The sequence below is a fragment of the Sparus aurata genome, chromosome 21, assembly GCF_900880675.1.
Source record: "Sparus aurata chromosome 21, fSpaAur1.1, whole genome shotgun sequence".
Taxonomy (NCBI): domain Eukaryota; kingdom Metazoa; phylum Chordata; class Actinopteri; order Spariformes; family Sparidae; genus Sparus; species Sparus aurata.
The window spans coordinates 15,214,916-15,239,445 of NC_044207.1; the positions used below are offsets into that span (position 1 = coordinate 15,214,916).

Here is a 24,530-nt window from a genome sequence, read left to right on the forward strand (position 1 = left end):
GCTGTTTTGCTGTGAAGCTAATAATGTTGTGAACTAAAACTTAAGCTGACTTTGCATCAGCATGGAGCTGAGTAGATAATAACTGTATCTCAGTTTTTATATTTTATAGCCAAATGTGAATATTTGAATAATTGTTGCTGTAAAACTTGACATGCAAAGATTAAAAACACCTTGACTGAACTAAATGCTTACTAATGGCAAAACTATGACTACGTGTAAATATAGCTGCCTGGTCTCAGCTGCTGGCTGTCAGCTGCCAACACAGAGGCCTTTACGTTTTCCCACAAGGGGACGCCACATCACTCATCCAGGCTCAGGGGCCCACAGAGGCGGGGTCCATGTTAGACTGAGAGGGCCACTTGAGCTGCTGACATTTGCACCCATTAGTTTTTGAGTTGAGAGCAAGATTTAAGACAGCAGTGATTCGTGTTTGGGCTCTATTATAGCCAAATATAAGCTGTTGTTGCATAGCTGCACTATATCTTTATGACATCTATCTATCTATCTATCTATCTATCTATCTATCTATCTATCTATCTATCTATCTATCTATCTGTCTGCCTGCACAAAAACAAAGAAAGATGTTGACCTCAGGCTCCACAAATTGTTCCCTTTGCCAGTGAAGATGTGTATAAATCACAAGTGCAAAAGAGATTTGAGCAAGTGATGAGTCACTATTATCCGGGGAGGGCGGAAAGCAAACACACCTGTTCCTCCTCATTGTGTGAGTGTGCCAGCCTAATGTGAATCTGTGTTGGATTCAAGTGTGATATCTGAAACAGAAGAGAAACTGTTTTTTATGAGAGGAAAAAACAAATAATAGAGTACATTTACTCAAGTAGTGCAATTATGTCATTCTGAGGTACTTGTACTTCCATTTTATGTTACTTAACCAAACTTCTTATACTTAGATTAATTGCACTTATGTATAAAGTATGCCAGTGTTAAAAGCAATAGTAAATTATGCATATTTACATGTCTGTATAAATTGTTTACTATCGATCAATTGATTATCTCATCTGATATTCAAAATTTCTGGGATTAATAGAAACAGTGTTTTTCATAACAGAAAGTAAAGTAAAGTAACTGGTAGGCTAAAAGTCAGTACAAGTACCTCAAAATTGTACTTTTATTCACTACATTAATTTGATTGTTACTTTTCATATGACAAAAACTGTATTAGTTTAGCGTCAATCAGATATAAAATAAACTCTGGGTGACTTTCTTATATTTTAACATGATATCTATACTTTTACTCAGTATGACTTGTATGTACTTTTCTTTAGGAATAGCTCAGTAGTCTACCCTGGGGCCTCAAATATCCAGCTGCACCTGTCGATGTTATTCGCCTTGGCCAAAGTCCTGACCAAGAAACCAGTTTTTCTGTGTCTAGGTTTACTCTTCGGCCACTTTGACCGATACTGTCTCACGGCAGGTATTTAAAAATACCTGAATAATTGTTTTAAAGTGATGGTCCCCCTGTGAGGGTGCACAGGTGCTCCGGGACTGAACCTCCTGCCGTGCTGAGCCCGGGCCCGTCCCACTGCGCCTGCGTCCCACGACACGCTGAGAGACAAACAGAGCGGCTATTGTTAGCCGAGGAGGACCAGCAGCCAGCAGGTTGTGTCACAGTTTATCCCCTTCTCACCACCACCTACCTGTTGAATATTCACAACATTAATTCGCAGGCGAGCGAAGGGCCGACTTCGCTGTCGAAGAAAAAAGTCAAATCCGAGCTGCGGCCAGGTGAAGAAAGGAAGGAAGGAAGAATTTTGAGGAAAGTAGGAAGTAAATAAGGACAACACGACGGTTGGGCTTGGAACGCAACAGGTTAGCTACTTCAATGTTATAGCAGCGGCTCGGACTTTTTACTTTCCACGTCGAGAAGCGAACCGAAACCACAGAAAATGCCACTGGGACCATGGAGAAAGAAAAACAAATCGACGAAGGAGCACTTGGTGGACAACGAGGAGGTCAGCGGCGGACACGCAGGTGCCGGGAGCTTGAGTAAATCCGCCGTGAACGGAGCGGGGCTGCCGCCTCCACCTGCCAACCTGCGGCCCAAACTGGTCTTCCACACGCAGCTGGCTCACGGAAGCCCCACCGGCAGGATCGAGGGATTTACCAACGTGAAGGAGTTGTACGCGAAAATAGCAGAGGCGTTTAATATTAGTCCACCTGAGGTAAGATCACACCTGGTGTTAAAGCACGGGGGGAAAAAATCATGGAAGGGATTCAGTGTTGTGTTAAAGCTCGATTTTACTGAAAGTTGTGAAGTATTCCCACTGATATCCCACTGACTGTTTGTTTCTAGACTTTTACTTCTACCTTATGTACAATTTTAAGGTACTTGTACTTGAGTATTTTAGTTTTATGCCACCATTACATTTACCCAACTAGTTTCTATTCAGTTTAAAATGATGCTATTATAACAACCCCATGAAATACAACCCACTGTGAAACAGTCTAGTCTGGCTTCCTTATCTCATTTCAGGTGATTGTGAGTTGTCAGCAATTTCACTAAATAGAGAAATAGTCCTTTACGCCCTTTTAAATTGTTTCATAACAGTTCAGATTAAATGATTTACAGAAATCTTCCTTTTTGTAACTTGATTTTCTTCTTTTCTACCCTAGTAATAATCTCACGACACATCAGATTTCTGTTGTGACCCCGAGGAGGGGGCACGGTAAAAATACCTGACTGTACAAAGCAGTCTTACCACCTGAGGTACGACCTCACCTGTTGTTAATAGAGAGGAAAAGTCATCAAAGTAATTTAGTGTTAAAGCTTGAATTAACTAAAAAGTTTTCAAGTATTTCCAAAAAATATGTTACCAAAGTGTAGTAAAATAAATAATGACTTGTAGTCAAGTGCTCTGCTGTACACTTTTTAGCCATTGTACTTGAGTATTACTTTTTTCAACCTGGTTTTGTCTTTTCTACCCTATTAATAATCTCACGACCCCTCAGATTCATGTTGTGACCCTTAGGAGGAAGCATGACCCCTAAATTAGGAACTCATGGACTAAACTTGATTGAATATAAAATAATTAAAGAAGAATCTTTGATACTTCCAACACTGCAAGATCAACAGCAGCAGTAAAAGTTCAGTTAAACGTTTTAGATTAGTTCTGTCACAGCCACTGAAAGTCAGCTTTGATTGTCTTTGATCAAAACTATTTGGTGTTTGTAATGACACGCCCTGCCAACGCTGTACGAGTCAGCACACCTTCAACCCCGCTGGACTGAGAGAAATCTGTGTCTTATCTTCATTATGCTGTCACTGCACACCTGACAAATTCATGCGACCTCTGATTTGAGATGGTTTTTCATGCTTGTAAAGCAGTACATTTACGAACAAGCAAGCACAAAAAGCTGCATGTTTACGAGGACGCCCTGTAAACAAAAGCAGGTTCTGTGACCTCGTAAGCCCAGACTACTTAAGCTCTTCTTTTCAAAGGAAAGCGTGAGTGGCATGTTTTGGCTTTTGTCAGCCTTGATATGACTAGATAGGCCGGCGGGGCAGCCTGTTATCAACTTCATGTGGTGTAAGAGATGCAAGACGTGAACTTCCTTCCACTTTAAAGCTCAGAGATACAGTCACTTCATTCAACAAGAGCAATTATTGAAAAGGAATTTGTCTCAGTGGTAACACAGTGAAACTCGCATGCACAGCTTCATGTATTGATGTCCATGTGATCAGTGAAACTAGAGCCTCAAACTCTCACCCACCCATTTTTCTATGGGTATTTGTTTCATCACGTCCATCAATAACACTAATTAGGACTGCTCAGACTCTGTCTAGACTTGTTTTAGTACAGAAACTGCCTTACAGCATATTATTTTCCTAATGACATTTACTACAGAGAAGCTCAAGAGATTTGGGGTTTTAGCTGATTTTAATCAGGTTGTGTTGGTAAACTGGATTCAAACCCTCATATCTGCCACCACTACCCTGCACAAGCATCTTTGAGCATTGATCTTGTACCAGCTCTAGTAGAACTGTTCGATAGCTGACCTCTGACTCCTCAGTGAAGGGACAAAAAAGAGGATCAGTACTCGAGGGATCACATTGGTGTTTATTTTTGTTGTTGCCACATCATGAGAAGAAAAATGTCCCGCTGAAATGATGCTTCAGAGCCTGCCAAGCAGGTAGCAAAATAAGAATAATGATCCAGATGTCAACACACACATACAGGGTTCACCTAATGATTGTTTTTTATTACTGAATCGATTAATCATCCAGGATGTAAAATGTCAGACTATTGTGAAAAAAGCTCATCACAAGGGATGTACAGTTAATCGATGACTAAATACAATAACCAAACCAGAAGAAGAAGCACCTTTTTTGGATAAATATGCTAGAAAACAGCATTATAATAAAGTATTGCAGTGCTGCAGAGATGCCCTGGGCTACAAATCTTGCTTTCTACATATGAATAGATAAAACATGTTTGTTTGCTAAAGAACCCAACAAATGTCACAACATCATGATCATGAATCATAATATCTGGCAAAATAATCCCTGTATGATTTTTTTTTTTTTTTTTTTTTTACATATCCTGCAGCCCTACACATCACAGTTTCACAAAAGCTGAAGTGGTGCCTTCAAATAGCTTATTTTGTCCAACCAACAGTCCAAAACACATTTACTATCATAAATGACAAACAAAAGCAAAGAAACACTTGCCTATAAGCAAGCGTCAGACTTGTTTGCTTGAGAAATTACTGAAAATGTTAAAGCAATTGCCATAACAGTTGGCAGTTAACACAATAGCATTATTTGGTGGAGATCCAGAAAGTGTGTGTGCCATTGAGGACACTGACCTATTCAGAAATTTGTCGCAAAGACAAACAGACAGACAGACAGACAGAGTTTGATGTGATATTGTCAGTCGTGGGTCTCCACAGCTTTTATCACAGGAAGTCCCTCACGTCCGGCTCAGTGGGCAAAGCCTAAAATCAAACTAGATAAGTTGTCCCGGCCACAGCCAGGGGCGTCCCAGAGGACCCAGCGGAGCAGCTCTGCCCTGGGCCTCCTCCCTCCATAAAAACCCACCAGACTTCACTCTGCTGCCCATACGACTGTCGTGCCCATGCTGACACGACGTGACCTGTGTCTCACAAAAAGACAGCAGCACTGTCAGTGAAAGGCTTGTTACTTCTATGTCTTAATTGGGTTGGTACTGGTTACTGGTGTCAATATGATATCTTAGTTTCGCTGTGTATTTTTTTCCCATCCTGGAGTATTTTGTCCACTCAATGTATTTCAGTTAGGGTAGACTAAATGTGACTCAATACAGGTCAAAAGCAGAAATTAAAGCCTCCAAATGACCATAAAGTTGAAATAACATGTCGCTGAAACAGTTGGAACAACAACTGACCATTATAAATGTAGGATTTACTGCAGGGCTGTTGTCTTAGACTTCTCTAGGTTTAGGTGATTGCACTTGCTAAACCAGAATTCTTAAAGCTAAACTGCCATTTATTCTCAGGTTTCAGTGTTTCCAAGTTTTTCTGTCACTGGAAATTAATTTTCTTTGGGTTTTGGACAAAATAATCAATTTAAAGACAGTAACTATGACTATGATATCTGAGATACCAAAGTTTTGTAACCTGAACCAGAACAATAACGTAACCGCCTTTTACTTTGAGAAATATATTTAAAAGATCTGCTATTACTTGCAAGACATCCCACCCTTTTCATTACATCTGTGTTAAATGTCATAAACACAAGAAACTGAACAAGAACTCTATCTAAATGCAATTTGCTATCTAATAGAATGGCCGATTATAACTGAACAAATGAACACAAGTAAGAATACAAGCATATGGTGCCAAATCCCATTTATCGTTTTGATACTCAAGGCTACAGGCACATTTCAGTCTGTATTGAAGGTTGGTACTCTGCCTTTCCTTTGAGTGTTTGGTGAAGAGCGTGTGGAGGGTCGAGTGCCTGATGTGTTATTCATTACACGACTGTCAAACGCAGTCTGTTCTCAAAAATGTGCTGAAAAGAACATTTCCAGCTGAGCGTCAGACATTTTGTTGAATGCATCATCTGTTTTAGCTTTTGTATAGACGTGCACCTTTATGAAAATAGTGCTGTAGGTAACTAAGCTGTAAATACTGATCTACATGTTAATTCAGCTCACACATTGCTGTAAATGAAAGTAGATAAAATTTAAACCGGAGAAAAGTTCCATTTCAAGACACTTGACAGATGCTTTTAGTTTGGCACGTCCCACAGAGGATTCAGTCAAAGGTGGCTCAAACTCAGCTCTCAATTTAAACCCAAAGCTGTTTGATTTTTAATAGCAATGTAAGTAAGTCATCACTGAGTTGTTTTTACACATTTTATCAGTGTAAATTAATGATTCAGTTACAGACAGATTTTGCAGTTTATGCTCATTGTGAATTTAAAGGGGACACATTATGAAAATGGCAAGTTTACACAGTATACCACAGTTCAGACACAAGGCGATTCAAAATGCTTAAAGTAAGACATTGAGAACATGTTATGGATCATTTAAAACACAATGAAAACAAAGGCACAAATAAATTTAAATAAACCGACCACCTTTTCGTTGCTTTTGAGCATTCAGAGTGCCTGCCCACCCACACACTGTAATTAGAGCTGAAATGATTAATTGATTTAACAAGTTATCAGCCTAAATTCTTTGGTTCCAGCCTCCTAAATGTGAATATATTCTGGTTTCTTAACTCCTCTACAACAGAAAACTTAATATTTGGGTTGTGGTCAAAACAAGACATTTGAAGATGATTACAGTCCCGATCGTGATAATTGACACAACTGAGAAGAGCAAATATATTCTCTTAATATTCAAGATGTCAACCATTCTGTTCCTGTTCACACTTCTACTTCTTTAATTTAACAGTAACGTAAATTGCGAGGACAGAATAGTTGCACATGTATCCACCCAGAAACCATAGCTGTGGTTGTTTGTGAACCAGTGGCTCTGTGACGCCGACTGCTTGGCCGAGCATGATATGAATTATGTAAGGAACGATGGGATTGTCCTCCCTGCTCCTGTTTACTTCTAATCTCTGTCCAAACTGACATCTCATTGCATTAAAGCAATTTGTGTCATCCGTGGTTGTCAACACACGTCCGTATGTTACAGTACAGCTCAGTGTCAGTCATAATAACAGCAAATACAATCCAGTAGAAGCACATATGATATGTAAATTCAGACCACTGTGTGAGTTACTGCAGTGGATGTAATGTTGCAGCCTTTTATGTGCGCTCTCAGCTCAGGTCAAAGTCTTGTTATTGGCCCTGCAGCTGTAGAGTTTGAGGTGTGGCTCCCTGACTTTGCTTCTCGTCCACCTGCTGTAGTGAACGTGATCCTTGCTCGAAAGCACACGGCCATTTGCCTACAGTTTGAATTTCTGGGCTGCGGTCATCATGTGACAGAGCCACATATCTTGATTATGTTTTGCAGGTAGTTTTGCTTCCATGTTTGCAGCCAGACATTTCTGAACCTGGGGGGGGGGATTAGGTGAAACAATCTCATTTGATGGAGCTTGAGTTGAGTTGTTTGTATTAGCTCCCGCAAACGTTTCCTCAATGGGGTAAAAACCAAGGGAGCGTCTGGGTAAATTACAGTTAAGGTGACCTAGTTGTAAATGTGACATACTTGAGATTAAAAAGTTTGTCTCAGTTAGTGGATTGCTGATTTATCTTTTAATTTGTTGGTATGAAGAGAATGGGAAGTGAGGGCATTTCTCAACAAGAGCCACAAATCCATCTCAGCTCTGAAACAACGCTGAAGCCAGTTCAGCAAACACTTAAAGGCATGTCATTTCTGGGCTGGCGCTTAGAGGTGTTAATGATTAGTCTTTAATGATTCCGCATGTAAGAATTTAACAATTTAAAAATGTATTAACTGACAAAGATAAAATACATCAGAAAGTACAGAATCTCAGAATTGCTCATCAAATATATCATGTATCAAAAATAAAATATGAAATACTGGTATGAGAAAATGTTAATTGAAATACAAGTCGTTTGACTTTTTGTAGCTCAGCGGGTAGAGCAGGTCTGATAGTGATCGGAAGGTCGCTGGTTCAAATCCTGGCTCCCTGGGCTGAGCTGCATGTTGAAGTGTCCTTGGGCAAGATACTGAACCCCAAATTGCTCCTGAGGGCCCTGTGATGAGCTGGCGACTTGTCCAGGGTGTACCCTGCCTTCGCCCGGAGACAGCTGGGATTGGCTCCGCGACCCCTTTAAAAAAGGAACAAAGCGGTTACAGACCATGACATGACATGACATGCAAACCAATGGTATGCTAATTGGCGTAAATGATTAGTGTGGGTGGATTTTATTATATTAGAAAGGAAAGCTTTCTAAATATTTTGAATCTTTGATTTTCTTTTTTAAATGTCTTTTTGACCAGTTAAACCCATCATTACTCCATTGCATGATAAAGAATCCCAGTACTTTGTTTTAGTGCCTAATAACATGTTCTAAGATTATCCTGCAACATGATTCCAATGAGAATGGGTTTACTGGTAATTGTGACTCATTACACATGTGACAAGCAAATGAGCATGAGCTCTCCATGCGTGACTGTGTGCACACACACTAATGAGGATAGTGTGAAGCAGCAGAAACAGACCCCAGGTGTGTGTGCGTGTACTCGCCACTGACTGGACCGGATCTGGTTTTATAGTGATTTAAGAGGTTGTTTACCGGCAGCAATGCAGAGGAGTGCGTTGTCCCGGCACTGACGCCAGCTGAACAACAACGGCAGGTTTTCAGAGGCGAGTTCAGGTTTCCATCGTTCCATCTGAGGATCGATGTGGAGACAAATGGAGACAAGGCAAGCATGGATAAAAAGAGAAAACTGATATTCGTTATCACTTGTCTGTCATTGGTGTGATGATGTATCAGAGGAGGGTTTCACCTCTGGTTGTCCAACAGCCCTGTCCTACCACTTAATAGTTTGAAATGGTCTTAAAATGGCATTATTTTATCAGTTTATCTCTATCAACAATTATCTGACTGACTTCAGTAATTCATCATCATTATCATAAATATCTGTTCATGTAAGTCTGACCTGAAATTTATCCTGTCAGACTAGCCTAGTCCTGGTCAGGTTAGTTTTCAGGTTTAGCTTCACCTCCGGCTGAATCAGTGTTACTATCATATGGCAGAGTTTCCTCCCGAGTTTCTCTTCACTGTTCTTCACATGAGCCAGTAATTATAAAATCTATCTATGTTGTTCAGCCTGTATGCTTGGTAAATTAGCTGCAATTCAAATAAGGTAATGAACATTTTTGAGCCTGTTGTATAGCTGCTATGAATCAGTGCATCAGTGCAGAAAGTAGAGGTTAAGGTGTCAAGATGCCGACGTTGGTCTTGGGCCACGTTGACGGACAACCTACTGTGGCATCTTCTGTCAAACAACAAGCAGAATGGATTCTACAGTGTGATTTACATTTGGTGTACTGTCATGCAAACTACATGTTTTGGCTCTCTTACCTACCAGGTGTTTATGAACACACCGTCTGTTACAACTGCAATAATGCCAACTGTCAACGTCAGCATTTAACGTGATACATGAATTTTGTGAGTTGAGTATTGGGGAGAAACATAATAAACATTGTAAAACTATAACTACACTACACAACTGCAATTACTTCGGCCTTCTTGTTCATTCAGCAAAAGTCATACGTTACGTTCTTTCTTTACTGAAGAAAACATTGTGTGCATTTGTTGTTGTTGGTGTAAGTGTTGATTTGTATATAGAGCAGGGAAGTGAGGTCTGATCGCAATGTGGTCACTCGAGATGCATGTTGAGACGCTTGTTGATGCCAGGTATATAACAGGAGCCTCATAGTGAGCAGAATGTCATCACACATTCTTCATTTTTATATGTCACTTGGATAAAATGAAAGAAATAGACACCCACAGATCTGTCCATTAAAAACTCTGAAGGTTTTGCTCGTCATATGGAGGCATTTATGTCACATGCACGAGTGAACCATTAGAATTATGACTTTAGTTTTGTCACTTTTTCAAAGTGAGCACTCTTAAAAATATTCTTTTGTTTTCATTGTTGCAGTGGTTTTGTAAGTATTTGCTGTGATATACAACTCTTCATGTTATACATTCGTTATGTGCTGCTCAGTGGATGTGAACATCACAGTTTTGTTTTTACATATCAGGTTTTCTTCACTGTGAGAATTGATGTAATTAGTGTTAATGTCCAAGGTCATGAAAAACAGGATCACATTCACTCTTAATGAAACACATTAATCTCAGTTGACTGTCAGGCTCATTCAAGACAAGTTTTCATGATATGCTCTGCTTTAGAGCAGCAGTGATACATTGATTAATTGATCAGTCTATCAAAAGAACATTAATCTGCAACTAATTTGATAAACAATTATTTGTTTAAATTATTTATCAAGAAGCAACACGTCCAACATGTGCTTGTTCCAGATTCTTTAATATAGAGATTTGCTGCTTTTGTTTGTCATTTATAATGGTAAATGAAGAGTTTTTGTGTTTTTTAACCAAGGGAGCAGTTTGAAGACATCACAATTGAAAATGATAACTAGTTCTAACTGAGCCACCTTTATGAAACACCTCTCTGTCGTCATTCTCACATCCGCAGTCAGGTTAATGATTGCATAAGCTGAAATGCTGATGAATGTGATATCCTGTTGAGAACGGAGCCACGCCACAACACACACAGCTTACATCAGCACTCCCTGTTAACTAATAAAAACATCTGACACAGAGTTAACAGTAGATGAAGACAGGAAATGAGAAAAAAAAACATTATTCTTCTGTTACACCTGAGTAATCCCCCACAGTATGATAATTCTCTGTTTAATCTTTCTAACTTTCCTTCCTTTGTTAAAATAGATTGTTTATGGACAGTGGTTCACTTGCCAACGTAACAGGTTTCCCAAGCTTTTAGTCAACACTGTTTTAATGGAGGGCATCAGTCAGAGGGATATCCAATTAAAGTCCGTATTTGTCTTGCCTTTACTTTCCTCAAACACAGGCAGGAGGAGTGATCTCGAGAGAATACATGTAGGCGGAGATTTCAGAGATTCACTATCAGTTCTTGTACTGTTATAATATTGTACCATGTCTGCCTTACAAAGCCTCTCATTTTGTGAAATGGCAGTATATTATTATAGATGAGGAACTTTTAATACAGGCTTAGAGAACAAAAGTGCAATAAAATGTTATATATAATAATAGAGTTCTCATTTGAGCACTTACAACCATTCAGTCACCTGGTTTATAAAATGTCATAAAATTGCAAAAACAATGCCCTTTACAATTATCCAGAGCCCAAGGTAACATTGTCAACTATCTTATTCTTGACTTATGACTTCTGTCTGACCAACAGTCTAAGATGGAAAAAAAAGATGATTAATTGTCTCGATCTATTAAATACATCAATTAATCAACTTATCGTTTTAGCAACAAATTCATATGAGGGTTTTCCTCAAGAAAATTAGTTGGTCTAGCTGCTAAGTGTCACCTGCCTCCTGATGTTTCAATATGCTGCTCTGACTGCAGTGGAAGAAGTGTTCAAATCCTTTACTTTGGTATAAATAAAAATACTCCAATATCTAATTATACTCTATTACTAGTAAAAGTTATTAATTTATCAATATTACGTATCGTGACATAAGACTGTAGATTGTCTTAGATGTTTGATATCATTATATGACATAACTTACTGTTGTCTTTTCCTGGTTTCAAAGGCTGCATTACAGTAAAGGGGATGTCATTTCCTGAACTTAACAAACTGTTTGACTTTTTCTAATACTTAACCCACTTAGGCATTAAAATCACATTACTGATGATTATCATAAATCTCTTTGAGCTAATATTTTGTGAAGGTAAAAAGCAATCCCTACCACACTGTCACAATATGGATATTGAGGAATTTGGTCAAAAGGATTGTGATTTTTTGATTTTGTCACCCAGTCCTTGCCGTTTCTTTTTCGTGCTTTTGATCTGCCAGATTTCAAAATATCGGCGTATATTATGCATAGCCTAGAAATCTGTCTAATTTTAAGGCCATATCGCCCAGCCCTAATTAGAGCAATAGAATATTATATCATCCATATTTGCGCACTACATCTCAGCCTTTTTTACCTAAAGGTGTGCATAAACTACAGGCTCTGAACTGCTTTTTAAATAAAAAAAAATGTGAAACCCATTGGTTATCTTATCTGTATCAGCCATTAGGAGCCGGTTATTATTTGTGAGGAGAAAGAAAAGAAAGCTTTGTGCCCAGCATGCACGGTGGTGCTGGCAACTTTGAGGTGAACACGTAATCAGAACAAAAACAAATCACAAGTGTTTGTGGCAGAGACTGCACACTCAACCAATATGTGATATATTCAGTGGATCACAAGTCTTTTATTAACACTGACAAGAACAATGTGTTTCCTTCAGCTCCTCCTTGGGCTTCAGATCATGAGAAAAGAGCTGTTATTATTTTTTACAGGCTGAATGGGTCCCTACCACAAACACTTCTGTCTGGAAATATTGATAATAACTTTCTGTTGAAAAAGAACAAACTAACAGCATTTTTATTTGTCTTAAAACTAAAACTGGAGGAGGATGGGAGAACTAAACTGTATCTATACAAAATACTAAGTGATTATCAGCTCAAAACTGGGGCTGAACATTTAATCAAAATATTATCAAAATCAGAAAAAGGCCAAGTGCAATATATCGAAATTGCAAGGAGCTGACATTTTTTTGATTAAGGTAAAATGAGTAGCAACATACCATTATTAATTTAGCTTTGTTGGTGCTGCAGAGACGCCCTACAGAACTTGTTCTCCAGACATCGGGGAACATGTTTGTTGGTGACAGACTCCAACAAATGTCGCATCACATTTTTTTTTTCAGTAAAAATGTATCATTCCCACTGAAATTGGTACTCAAAATAATCGAAATATGACCTTTTTTGTGCATCGTTGAGCTCAACTCCAAACTCAAGTCTGTTATGTCCGTTTTTTCTCCTCTTGTGTCTCTTTATTCATTTTTGAAGGCACTGACCCATGAATAGCTCTTTCTTTTGGTCACTCCGAACAGATTGCAGTGCCTCTCCTTTCACTTGCCCTTTTCAATGTGGTTATCAAGGTTTTGGTCAGTGTGGCACAGGCAGTGGGAGGTGTAGTGTCTGTTTTAGTGAGTCAGGTTTTTAGAAGGAGAAGCAGTCACTGTCACTGCAGTGTGTGCGTGTGTGTGTGTGGGTGTGTGTGTGTGACACTGCTCGCTGCATCCCAGCTGCACCCGGCCGGCAGCGTGAACACGCTGCGGCTGTCAGCCCAGCAGGAGGAGAGGAGTGCTGAGAGCTGCCTGTCGCAGAGAACGTGCTTAATGTAGTCGGCAGCCTTGGTAACCGGTGTAGGCGTCTGCTGCTGTTCCTCCCACTCACTCTTGGGTAATGCCCTGGCCTAAAGGGGGGAGGCAAGAGAGGGAGACTGTTATGGAAAAAAAAAAAGGAACGAGAGAGAGCCATGAATTTCAGCTACAGTACACCCCTCCCTCGCCTCAGTCATCGCCTCCTCTTCTCCTCTTTTCTCCTCTCGCGGCCTCCCTCTATTATAATCCCATTCTTTTATAGTCTGGTAACCCAAGGCAACGCATGAGGCCATGTCTGCCTATGTGTGAGTGAACAGCGCCTGTTGGTACACAGAAAAAAAAACAAGGCCCAAACAAGGCAGGCCTCGCTGCCAGAGCCTGATTGGTGCACAAAGGTCATCCTCCTGATGAACCTGCATGAATCAATCCCTCGCTAACGGAAGTTAGCTGCTAAATCCTGTGGGTATTTCTGAAAAGGCCCCACCAGGAAGCTGATCCAACAACCTAATATGGAGCAGAAATTTCATATGGACATAACTTATCTTAGTAAATCTAAAAGTAATGCCTACATGTCCGTCTAGAGTTGAATAAATGATTCACATCCACTGGTCTCCTGCTGCAGGTTTCACTGTCCAGTCTCTGTTTAAAGTGCTGTTAAATCAGGCCAACTGTGTATCATGTTCCTGGAGATCACATTTCCCCTCTCCCTCCGTCCTGCCAAGACGTGGCAGCCACAAGGTGTGAAGCCAGATTTCAACAGATCTGGCTCAGGAGGAAAGGTCATTTTCCCCGTTTGCTTCATCACAGGCTGGCCCGGCCTCAGGACTGAGAACACAGCTCTGACATCACACACTGATGAAACGAATGGGGTGGCAGAGGGTATAACTGCGTTACTTGGCTGCTGCGATAAAAACGGAGCTCCCTGATGATTCCTGTATTTAGCATACTGAGGCAGCGCTCTGTCATCTGCAATCAAACACATTTATTTTTGAGTCTGGCTCAGTTTTCAGACTGTGTCTAAAAATTGATTTTCTTTTTTGTGATTGTGTATCAAAGACGCAGGCGTTTCTGGGGTTTTCCTTCACAGCAGGGCCTCTTTCATTCTTTTTTTCTTTCAAAAATGTTGAGCACTGTTTTTTTTTATTTTATTCAGTTCCTATTAGGAAGTTTTTAGATTGTCAAACTAGTTCTAGCTCAGTGTAAGGTGATGTAAAGGATTTGTAAGATATGTTCATATGTTGCCAGAATTTTTGTTTAGTGTGAAGAAACGGGTATTGACGTTATGTCAAAGACGTCTATGTATTGTGTTGTAGAGGTGTCTACTGGAGTAAGCATGCTAACCAGCTAGCCCTTGCTGCCGTGCTTAGTAATACCGCTGCGTACTGCCAAGAGGCAATAGTGTGATAGCCCCTGTAGTTTCATAATAATTGAAAAGAATAAACTCACAAAATGTCAACAAATTAATACTCTCACTTCCATTTTCCTAACTAAACAGAAAAACACAGCCATACACCTTCTAATTTCAAGTTACCCACCTAAAATGAGATGAATTGCCTATTTAACTAATTGTAAAACAAAGTTCATTCAGACTCGACATAAACTAAAAAAAAAACTCCACCAACACAGTCTTGGTTTGTCTTTCCACATTTACCTCTAGTTTGGTTGAAATACATTCTCAAATCACAACGTAAGATGTGGAAAATCTTCCGGCTCCACACATTGTTTTCATCTGCTCTCCATGTCATGTCATCTCCAAAGTCCTTATCTTGGTCAGAGCAGCTGTAAATCACCTCCGTATTGTTTCTTCCTGGAGGCTGTGTTCAGTCCCAGTTTGATGTCCAGTGTTCCTTTCATGTCAGGCGGCCAAATCCAGTCAAGCTGAGCCCCGTCACCCGTGCTGGCTCCCCCTTTGCTCCGATCACCTGTCGATACAAACTGATGTTCTTTTGCTTCATATCACAAAACCGATATAACATCAATATATTGCCCTGCCCTTGTGTATTTCTTTATATGTGCACATTTTAGTGTATTATACCAGCCTGCTACATGTCTGCCTGTGTGTCTTCAGATCCTGTTCTGCACCCTCAACACTCACAAGATCGACATGGACAAGCTGCTGGGTGGCCAGATCGGTCTCGAGGATTTCATCTTCGCCCACATTAAAGGGATCAAGAAGGAGGTGGAGGTCTATAAATCTGAAGACGCTCTTGGCCTCACCATCACTGACAACGGAGCGGGATACGCCTTCATAAAGGTAAGTAGAAACTGGTCGGCCTTGATTTCACTTCATTAGTCACAGTGGTGTCAAGTTACAAAAAATGTGTAAGCACAAATGAGGTGAGGTAAACAAAGGAATTAATGTATTAACGTTTGTGTTGTTCCGATATGAGAAATTAAGTCGTTTTAAGTATTAGGATTATTATAAGATTTAAACTGAGTTTATTTGCTTCAAGCAATCCTCAAAGTGATTCCAACAATGCTTTGCTTTTGTCAGCTAAAGTCGTGTGGAAAAAAAATCAGGTCAAGACATTCAGGTGCATGTGAAGATGCAACAAACAGCTGTTTTTATCATGAATCTATTGTAACAGTTAACGTCAAACAATAATTTAGTTCAGGGCTGCACATAGTTGGCCCTTTTTATTGTTGTATTGGCTTTTATCTAGATGTCCTCGTTTTATATTCTGTTTCCAGTTACATGCATGCCCTTTATGCTGTATAATTTTTACTGTCAGGTCAGAAAGGCCTTTAAACATGTAGGATTCCTCTTTATTATTTTTCATAATCTGAGCAAGACAGGTTGTGTAGGAAATCAGTACAGTAAGGGAACTTGGGATCCTTGTACCATTTTACATCTTAACAATGCAATGAAATGGGTTCTTGCTTTATGTCATTATAACTTATCTGGGCCCGAAAAGTCTTGAGTTGGTTGATTTTTGTCTGACTAGTGTTAAAAAAGAAAAAGATAAACGATGATATGAGCCACAAAGAAAGAAAAAACATATGAAAATCCACTCATTAAACTAACAAGGGTTTGATGTGTATGTGTGAAACTTGAAATAGAAGATGACCTGATTATTAAACTTGGCAATGCTTGATGATCTTCTGTTGTTTAACCAATCATATATTAATATAATCCTTTCAGTTTAATTTCCTCATAATACCAACTATATCATACAAATGAAGCTGTAAATAAATGCAGGTTTATTAAGGGTGCACTGTATAGTTATAGGATAGGAAATTCAAACAGAAAATTTACACTATTATTAAGATAGTAATACAAGCTCAAAAGTTACAGAGTGTCCCTTTTAGTCGAATATTAATTAAATAATTGAGACACCTGAAGAGAAACCTTCTGGTCAGCATGTACAAATCAACAGTTTGTAAACAGATGTTTTACTTCAGCTCAGCTTGTTTTCACGCCATATTCAAAGGCTTTCACAAACTTGCTTTCTGAGTGGAAATCATAATTCGTGTTGGTATGTTCCTTCTGTTGAAGTGGACTCCTGTAATGAGCTTATTTGGTATCAGTCATTTTACTCCACCATAACAAAGTGCTCACATGTGCCATCATGTGATGCCACTACAGCACTGCATCCAGATTAGATGACAGTGTTTATGAGACACCACTGCCGCAGGTCGCTGCTCGGATAGGTGTTGTAGTATTTGAACTGTTGAAGATGCTGCTTCTTCTGAAAAGAGTATCAAACAAGCTGGGCTAACTTCCACTGTTTTATTTGCGTTTAACCTTTGATATCTGGAGGATTAAACTGCTTTATGTCTTCCATCATCTTAATCTGAAAAGTCTCGTCCGATGCAGCTTTTCTAAGCTGTTTTTACACCTTCTCATGCAGTCACCTATCGAGGTTTAAGGAGTAAAATGTAGATCAGAAAGCATTTACCAGGTCTACTTTATCTTAAAAGAAATGAATACATTGAAATGAAAGGCCTCCCTATAAAGCACGTTGTCTTCCTGTGGAGAAGAAGCTCAGGAAAGTATTAATCATATTTATAAATTCTCAAAGCTGTGCAGTGCAGACGCTCCTAATCTGGTACGGGGGATATATTTGCATCACAAATGTTTGTTTCCTTTTTTAAAGTGTTTGAAGTCTGGAACGGAAACAAACAGTGCTATTTAACTTTCATTGGAGCTTATTTAATAACTATTTTTGTACTCTGCCATGCAAGTGGTTCTGGTATAACATGATGAAAGAGCAAATACAGTAGAGTCGTTAAGTATTGCCTTGGATATTTTGTTCACACACAAACAGTCACGCACACTCTTGTTTTGTTTTCTCTCCTATTTTGATCTGTATTTTTGTCTTGCGTGCTGTTTTCTCTCTATAATTACATTTCTTCTCTTCAATCCTTTCTCCGCAGCGTATCAAAGAGGGCAGCGTTGCCGACGGGGTGAAGGTGATCTGTGTGGGCGACCACGTAGAGGGCATAAACGGACGGAACATCGTCGGGACGCGACATTATGAGGTCGCCCGCATGCTCAAGGAGCTGCCCAGAGACAAGTCCTTCACCCTCAAACTGGTCGAGCCCATGAAGGCCTTCGGTGAGTAAAAAAAGAGGATGCAGAAAAAGTGTAGGCGCGTCAACGTATTACGTAACTGCCCCAGATGGTAAAAGGACAACACGTTCACCTTCAGCATTCAGTCAGTAGACATACCGGGGTAGAATCTTGTGCTGCAGTGTTTGTCAGCATGGGGGGCAGGACACGAGGATGCACGAGGTCATTTGCATGATTAGAAAAACAGAAAACACTGATCATTTGAAATATGCTCTGAAAAGGTCAAGTCTTCTCCTTTGTTGAACAGTATGGTGAAATATCACTGCTTTTCTCTCAGTAAAATGTTATACTAAGAGTCATGTTCACATGTGATAGGTTAAGGGATACATGGATAAAAAAACACAGTAATGCGTGTCACTTGGGAACTCTACGTAATTCTAATCTTGAATGATAAAGAGCTGGAGCGAACGATCATGCAGGAAAGACTGTGATGTCTGTTCAGCAACGTGGCTGTAAATAATAATAAACCTAACTTTATGTTATATTGTGTTCTGTTCTGATTAATAGAAATGCTTGAGCCCAGGTCGAGGGGTGCCAAACCTGCCAGTGACAACAAGATCGGCACAGGGAGGGGGACTCTGAGACTTCGCTCCAAGGGCCCAGCTACTGTGGAGGATGAGGTGAGGTTCTCAAGGGAATCGGTGGAAGAAGGGGTCGTAACTAGAGATGCACCGATCGATCGGCAACCGATCGCAATCGGCCGATAATGCCCCTATCGGTTTTGATCGGAGTTCTCAAAATAGATCACATCAGGCCGATCAGATGACGTTTAAGTATAAAGACAGAGCATTAACTGCATGCAGGGAGGGAATTTCATGGCCGCCGTTGCCCCACGCCACAGTGGCCTCTGTGCCCCTGGCCCGGTCAGCGTAGCGAGCTTGCCTTTAATTACAGCCACCTGAGTGCACAGTAGTCACTCACAGTAACTTCAGTGAGTCCGCGGTTCGCGCAGGTGGAGTCTCATCATCACGATGATCTCACGTGAAAGCCTCTCAAACAGCAGCAGCGTCTCAAAACAGAAGAACGAAACTTACAGCACAGCGAGCGGGCGCAGCGTAACGATGATACGTAACTAACTTATGTGGTAGGATTTAGTCCGGTAAAGTTGGAAATATATTCACAGATTCGAACTTCCCGGATCAATAACTCATAAGTGAAACCTTGTTAAAACACAAACGACGGCTCTTTTCTACCGTAGTAAGGCAGACAACGAGCTACAACCGTATGTTTATCAAAACGAGCGTCTGAACATTAACTCTGGTCTGTATGGTCAGCCAGCTGTGAGACGAGGGCGCAGGGACCGTCTACAAAGTGCAACACCGAAAAGAGAAACTACAAAAAATTCAATAACTTCACTTTTATTCAGAGTGTAGTGTCACCAAAATCACTCCACACATCAGTGGTCTCCTGCTGGTTATTCTACAATTTTTTGTTTGGAAAAAATGTGCTTTGCCATAATTTGGGGGAATTTCTATTGGGATAAATATTCAATAACACTAATATTCAGTGTGGTGTCACAAAAATCACCTCACTCTAACCCTACTTAACAAAAACTACTTTCTAATGTAACTTTAACTTGATTTTGGTATTAAAAAATGTTTTAATACACAATCCATGTCTTATTATAAATTAGGATGTTATGGTATCAGTCTGAAAGGTAAATCAACACATTTTACTCAGTGGCCTTTGTGCCCTGTCATGTGGCCTTGGTGCCCCTGAAAAAAAAGTGAAGGCCAAATGGACTTGCCCCTAAAATGACAAAATTCCCTCCCTGACTGCATGCATTCCCACTAGTAAGCTACAGTTACTCTATGTAAGCTGAGTCCAAGTTGTCTCTAAGAGAGTCTCTAGAGTGTGAAATATTGCACATTGCCTCAGCCTGCAATAAAACGGTGGTCAATTCATGATACTTTCTCATCTCCTAATTTTTATACTTAATAATACAATGTCAATGTTGTGTAAAAAGAATCATTAATTAAATATATGAAAGTTACACAAGACAACAATATAGAAAAATTCATGGATTTGACGCTGTGATCGGTGATCGGCAATATCGGGATCGGCAGATACTGCTTTTGGTGATCGGTGATCGGCCCCAAAAATCCTGATCGGTGCATCTCTAGTCGTAACAGAACGTGGTTGATCTGTACGTTCAGAATGCGTGTGAACCGAGGACTGATGTCAAAATTCAACCATCATAGTGTGAAGTACAATCTTACATGAAGCTGTTGCTTTTTAATGTAATAATTCTATGAATGTCATCACAGTTGCACTGAAAAGACAGACAAGGCAGATGGATGCTGTGTTTTTGATTTGTGACTTTGGGCATTTTCAATGGTGTAACGGGAACTAGGCGTACTTGTCATTATAGACATCAAGCGTGAGTGCAGCTCGAATCCTTTTTTGCACGTCATACACAGTAGCCTTCAGCGTTGATGGGCTATAACTTGTTACAAGCAAGCAATCTGTCGGCGGGACATTAAGCAAGATGACAGAGCATCGAAGATGGATGTAAAAGTTTATGATAAAATACTTCAAAAAATACATACAAAGGACCAGGTCCGTTACTCAAAACAGTCATTCAATCCAACCAGTGAGTTTTGTAATTTGTAGCACTCTGTTTTTAGGTGCTTTTACGTATCATTATATATTGGACATGGAACCATTGACACTATTACAAAGACTGTTTATAGATCTCTTATTTGCCCCTGATATAATCTTAAAGGTTCATTAAGATTGATAAAAGTGGTGCACACTTCTCCTGTCATTATCACCTCATCCCCACGCACTGCTTGCCCCCCAAATCTGGATAATAAAGAGTGAGATTGATCTCTGAATTATATTATTACTGTGGTGCAAGAACATAACGGCAATAAAAATACAGTAAAACTAAGAAACCAAACGATTGAATTGGAGTTGTCTTGTGTTTTTCTAGCCGACAGAATTTGAGGAGAAGGCGGTGAAGAAAGTGGACGACCTCCTGGAAAGCTACATGGGCATCAGAGACACTGAACTCGGTGAGTGTGAACACGCACCAACCCTGATGTACATTATGCACTCTTACTGTGAAATACTGTTTCCCCACAACACTTCTTATTTGGCTTTTGTTTTCAAAAATTGCTGCCTTTCAGAGATAAAACAGTAATCTAATACAGAACAAAATAAAAAATAAGTAAATATGACGTGTTGGACCTTCACCAGTGACTTTTTATCAGCAAGTTTTGCTGTCTGTCTTCTTGAACAACCCCCTGGTCATTCTTTTGTGTATCCAAAATGCTTCCATACAATTACTCAGTCTCTGTTTGGCTAATGTGGCCCCTCAAACACAAATGCAAGAAGTTGCTATCCCGACAGCATGTGTAACTTCACTAACCTGACCTTGTTGCTGCACGGCTCTTTAAGGTGGTGCACCAGTTTTTCAAAAGCAAAGCACAAAGTGCATTCTGCCAGGAGGTTTCTATGTGCCTGCCGGCACCAGAGGGGCTCTTTAGGCTTAAGTACATAACAGTACATTTGTGCACAGTAATGAGCAGGGGAAATGTCTGTCTAGCTTACATATGAGGTGTCTCAAGTTTAAGGAAAATACACTTTTATTGAACACAATAAAAGTATAATCTTTAAAACAATTATGGACAATAATTTCACAAATATTAACAACCAACCATATACAGTAAAATCACATAACACAAATACTAGAACAATCCAAAATGTCTGTGCTTCTGTGAGGTAATGTGTCAGTAATTGACAGCTTTCGTGCGTCACTGTGGCCCTCGCGCATAGTAATGCTGCGTTCGAGACAGAAGGAATTTTCTGACTTCCTACTAGAAAAAGTACACCGGAACGCCACTTAAAGTCGGAGTCCCTAATGTGAACTCGGCACAAATCCATCTACCCCGAATGATAATCCTGAATCCGTAATCAGCGTTGCTTGCTTCATGGTTGACATCTACCCGGTGCTTGTTAAAATCGTTGTGCTGACATTATCAAGTAAACTCAAAGTTTCTCGTTGCACCTTCTCCAAACCTGCCGGTAACGTTGCCTCCGTTGTAGTGTATGCTAAGAGGCAGCGCAGCACGGCACTGCACGGCATAGCGGAGTTTAGCGCGGCGCATCACCTGCGTCAACCGGTAACGGTATATCTGGATGAATGTAGCGAAGGAGACCGCTTGCAAAGTTTCTTTGACAGAGACAATGATAGTTGCCAAGCATAATATGACAATAGAACCATGGACACTGGCAGCCGAAATTGTTATATTAAAGTTCATTATTCTAACAGCTGTAAGAAATAACAGGCTTCATAGTCTCTATATGCACCTGCATATAGGGGATTTTTTGTTTGTTTGTCACTGCACCATAATGTCCCGTTTTTGAGTGTGAGAACAGAAATGCTCGCTGTAGCTGAGCCTTCACATCGGTTATTTGCCATATCCTTAGTTTTGATGTGGGCAAACCTTTTAATGCCAAGGGTAGACAGTAGAAATCTGTGAAATCATGATGTAACCATTGGAGATTCAACCCACTGCTGGAAAACAGATACAAATAGATCAGAAAAATAACAGCTTTGTACAGGGGATGTTATTTGTGCTGATGGCACAGATGGGAATACTTCACTGATAAAGTCAAGTGCTTTTCCTGAGGGTGAAAGGATTTCCTGGCTCTTAATTGAACTTGAAGTATTCTGCTTTTCTCCGTCCAGCTGCTACCATGGTTGAGGTCGGCCGTGACAAGAAGAACCCAGATGAATTCGCCATGGCGTTGGACGAGACCCTCGGAGACTTCGCCTTCCCCGACGAGTTTGTCTTTGACGTCTGGGGGGCCATCGGAGACGCCAAGCAGGGAAGATTTTAAGTTTGCTCCTGCCTCCCCCAAACACATACACACACATATGCACACACATGCACACACATGCACACACACACACACACAAACACACTTACACTTCCTCCACTCACCTCTTCATATCCTCAGAAGCAAACTGGACAAACTTCACACCAGCACAAACGGGGGTGGATGGATGGAGCCTCTCACAGTGACGGCAAAGCGGGTTCACAGATGGAATTAAGCACGTCAGCGTTTCAGTGTAATCTTGTAAAGATATCCATGAAATGTGGAATGTAGTTTCTGACACTGGATAGGCCTCCTGCTTGCTGAAGAGCTGGGGATTAATTCCAGATGTTGCGTAAACCTTTTGTACCCCCTCTTTGAGCAACGACCACGTGATATAGCTGCATCTTAAGAGCTCGTGATGCCGCTCTTCTGTCTGAGCAGTAAACCTAGTCAACACTGGTTCTGAATGTGCACAACTTAAATTTTCAATCAGAGTTTTAATCACACTTTTATCGCTGTGTCATTTTGAATATACAAATGTGTCACACAGCTTTTTATAGGCTTTTTTTATATGTGAAAGTGTTGCTGATTTTACAGCAGCAGCATTGTGTAATTAGTGTAATTATAGAGATCATAGCAATATTTCTCTCCCTCTTGGGCTACATTTGTTTTTCCCTCCTGTATTTTAAAATCTTTTAAATGACTTCACGGTGGAAAGATGTCGGAGCTTTTGGCCACGTTCACATCCATAATGTTTTACCTCATGATTTTTTCCAAAACTCTTCTTTGTGCTTAAGCCTTTCACCCATCTGTCCAAGACAGAGTGATGCAGAGTTTTATCTTTTAATGCCTTTAGCATGTGACACTCGTTCCACCAACATTCCTTATGTTTGTCAAGTTGTTGTAGTCTGTTAGCGCGGTTAGCATATCATGATATGAGGCTTTTTTTTTTTTTTTTAGAAATGCACGCTTATTTTTTTCTTGTAATTTATTTTATCATGAAAAATTACATGCTGTAAGACATTTTTAAGACGTGGCTCGGTATGAAAGAAGCTTCTTTCCTGAATAAGCCATTTGTAAGACTGTGTCTGGAATAGGATCAATTGCAATTCAGTGTCTTAAATGAATAAATGCACACACATTAATGTAACGGCACTATTTAAATCACTGTCAAACTGAGTTTAAATGGTGACTCCACCCACTGATGCTCGCAGCAGTCGCATATTGTTTGACAAACCATAAGGGATCACTGTTGTTGGATAGACAATAAAATTTGATGTACGGTTTACAGCTGTGTCACGAATCCATCTCTCTCACAACTACATTGGTATTCGGTAGAGCGTATACCTCCGCCAAGGCTGAACAGTCCCCACTTCTACTCACTCATAGGCCCAATGATCCACGATGTGATGGAATAATCGGAAAACATCTCACAGGAACACCCTCTCAAGTCTGTGAACATTTTGGTGCACAGGTTGCTGAGTCAACATCGTGTTGACAAAGATAAAACACTGGCTTGATGATAACATGCATATTTGTAAGATATAATTCATGGCTTAGATGATCCGCTTCCTTTGCTTTTCCTTGTCACTCAACTACCAGAAAAGGCTAACAACGTGTTCTTTAAAACATTCCGAGCGACAAAAAAATCCATGTTGCTTCTACATTCCAACATGAATACAGCCGAGTAGGAAAAAAGACTCCCACACTCGGCAGGTGGGACCCCTTGGGGAGCACATGGATGTTGCATTA

The 24,530-nt window shown here is 40.2% G+C and overlaps 1 protein-coding gene and 1 long non-coding RNA gene across 2 annotated transcripts; one reads left to right on the forward strand and one right to left on the reverse strand.

Moving 5' to 3' along the window:
* Window positions 1-563: 563 nt before the first annotated feature.
* On the reverse strand, window positions 564-1,800 carry LOC115571891 (uncharacterized). Its single transcript, XR_003982001.1, has 3 exons — window positions 1,659-1,800; window positions 1,450-1,566; window positions 564-773 (listed from the first exon to the last, which is right to left on the reverse strand). It is a non-coding gene; the product is annotated as an uncharacterized LOC115571891 (long non-coding RNA).
* gipc2 (GIPC PDZ domain containing family, member 2) lies at window positions 1,565-24,066 on the forward strand. The gene is made up of 6 exons (XM_030401512.1): window positions 1,565-2,183; window positions 15,447-15,632; window positions 17,756-17,936; window positions 18,459-18,571; window positions 20,887-20,968; window positions 22,648-24,066. Exons 1-6 carry the CDS (start codon window positions 1,908-1,910, stop codon window positions 22,797-22,799), a joined length of 990 nt encoding a protein of 329 aa, XP_030257372.1. The 5' UTR covers window positions 1,565-1,907; the 3' UTR covers window positions 22,800-24,066.
* Window positions 24,067-24,530: the final 464 nt, after the last annotated feature.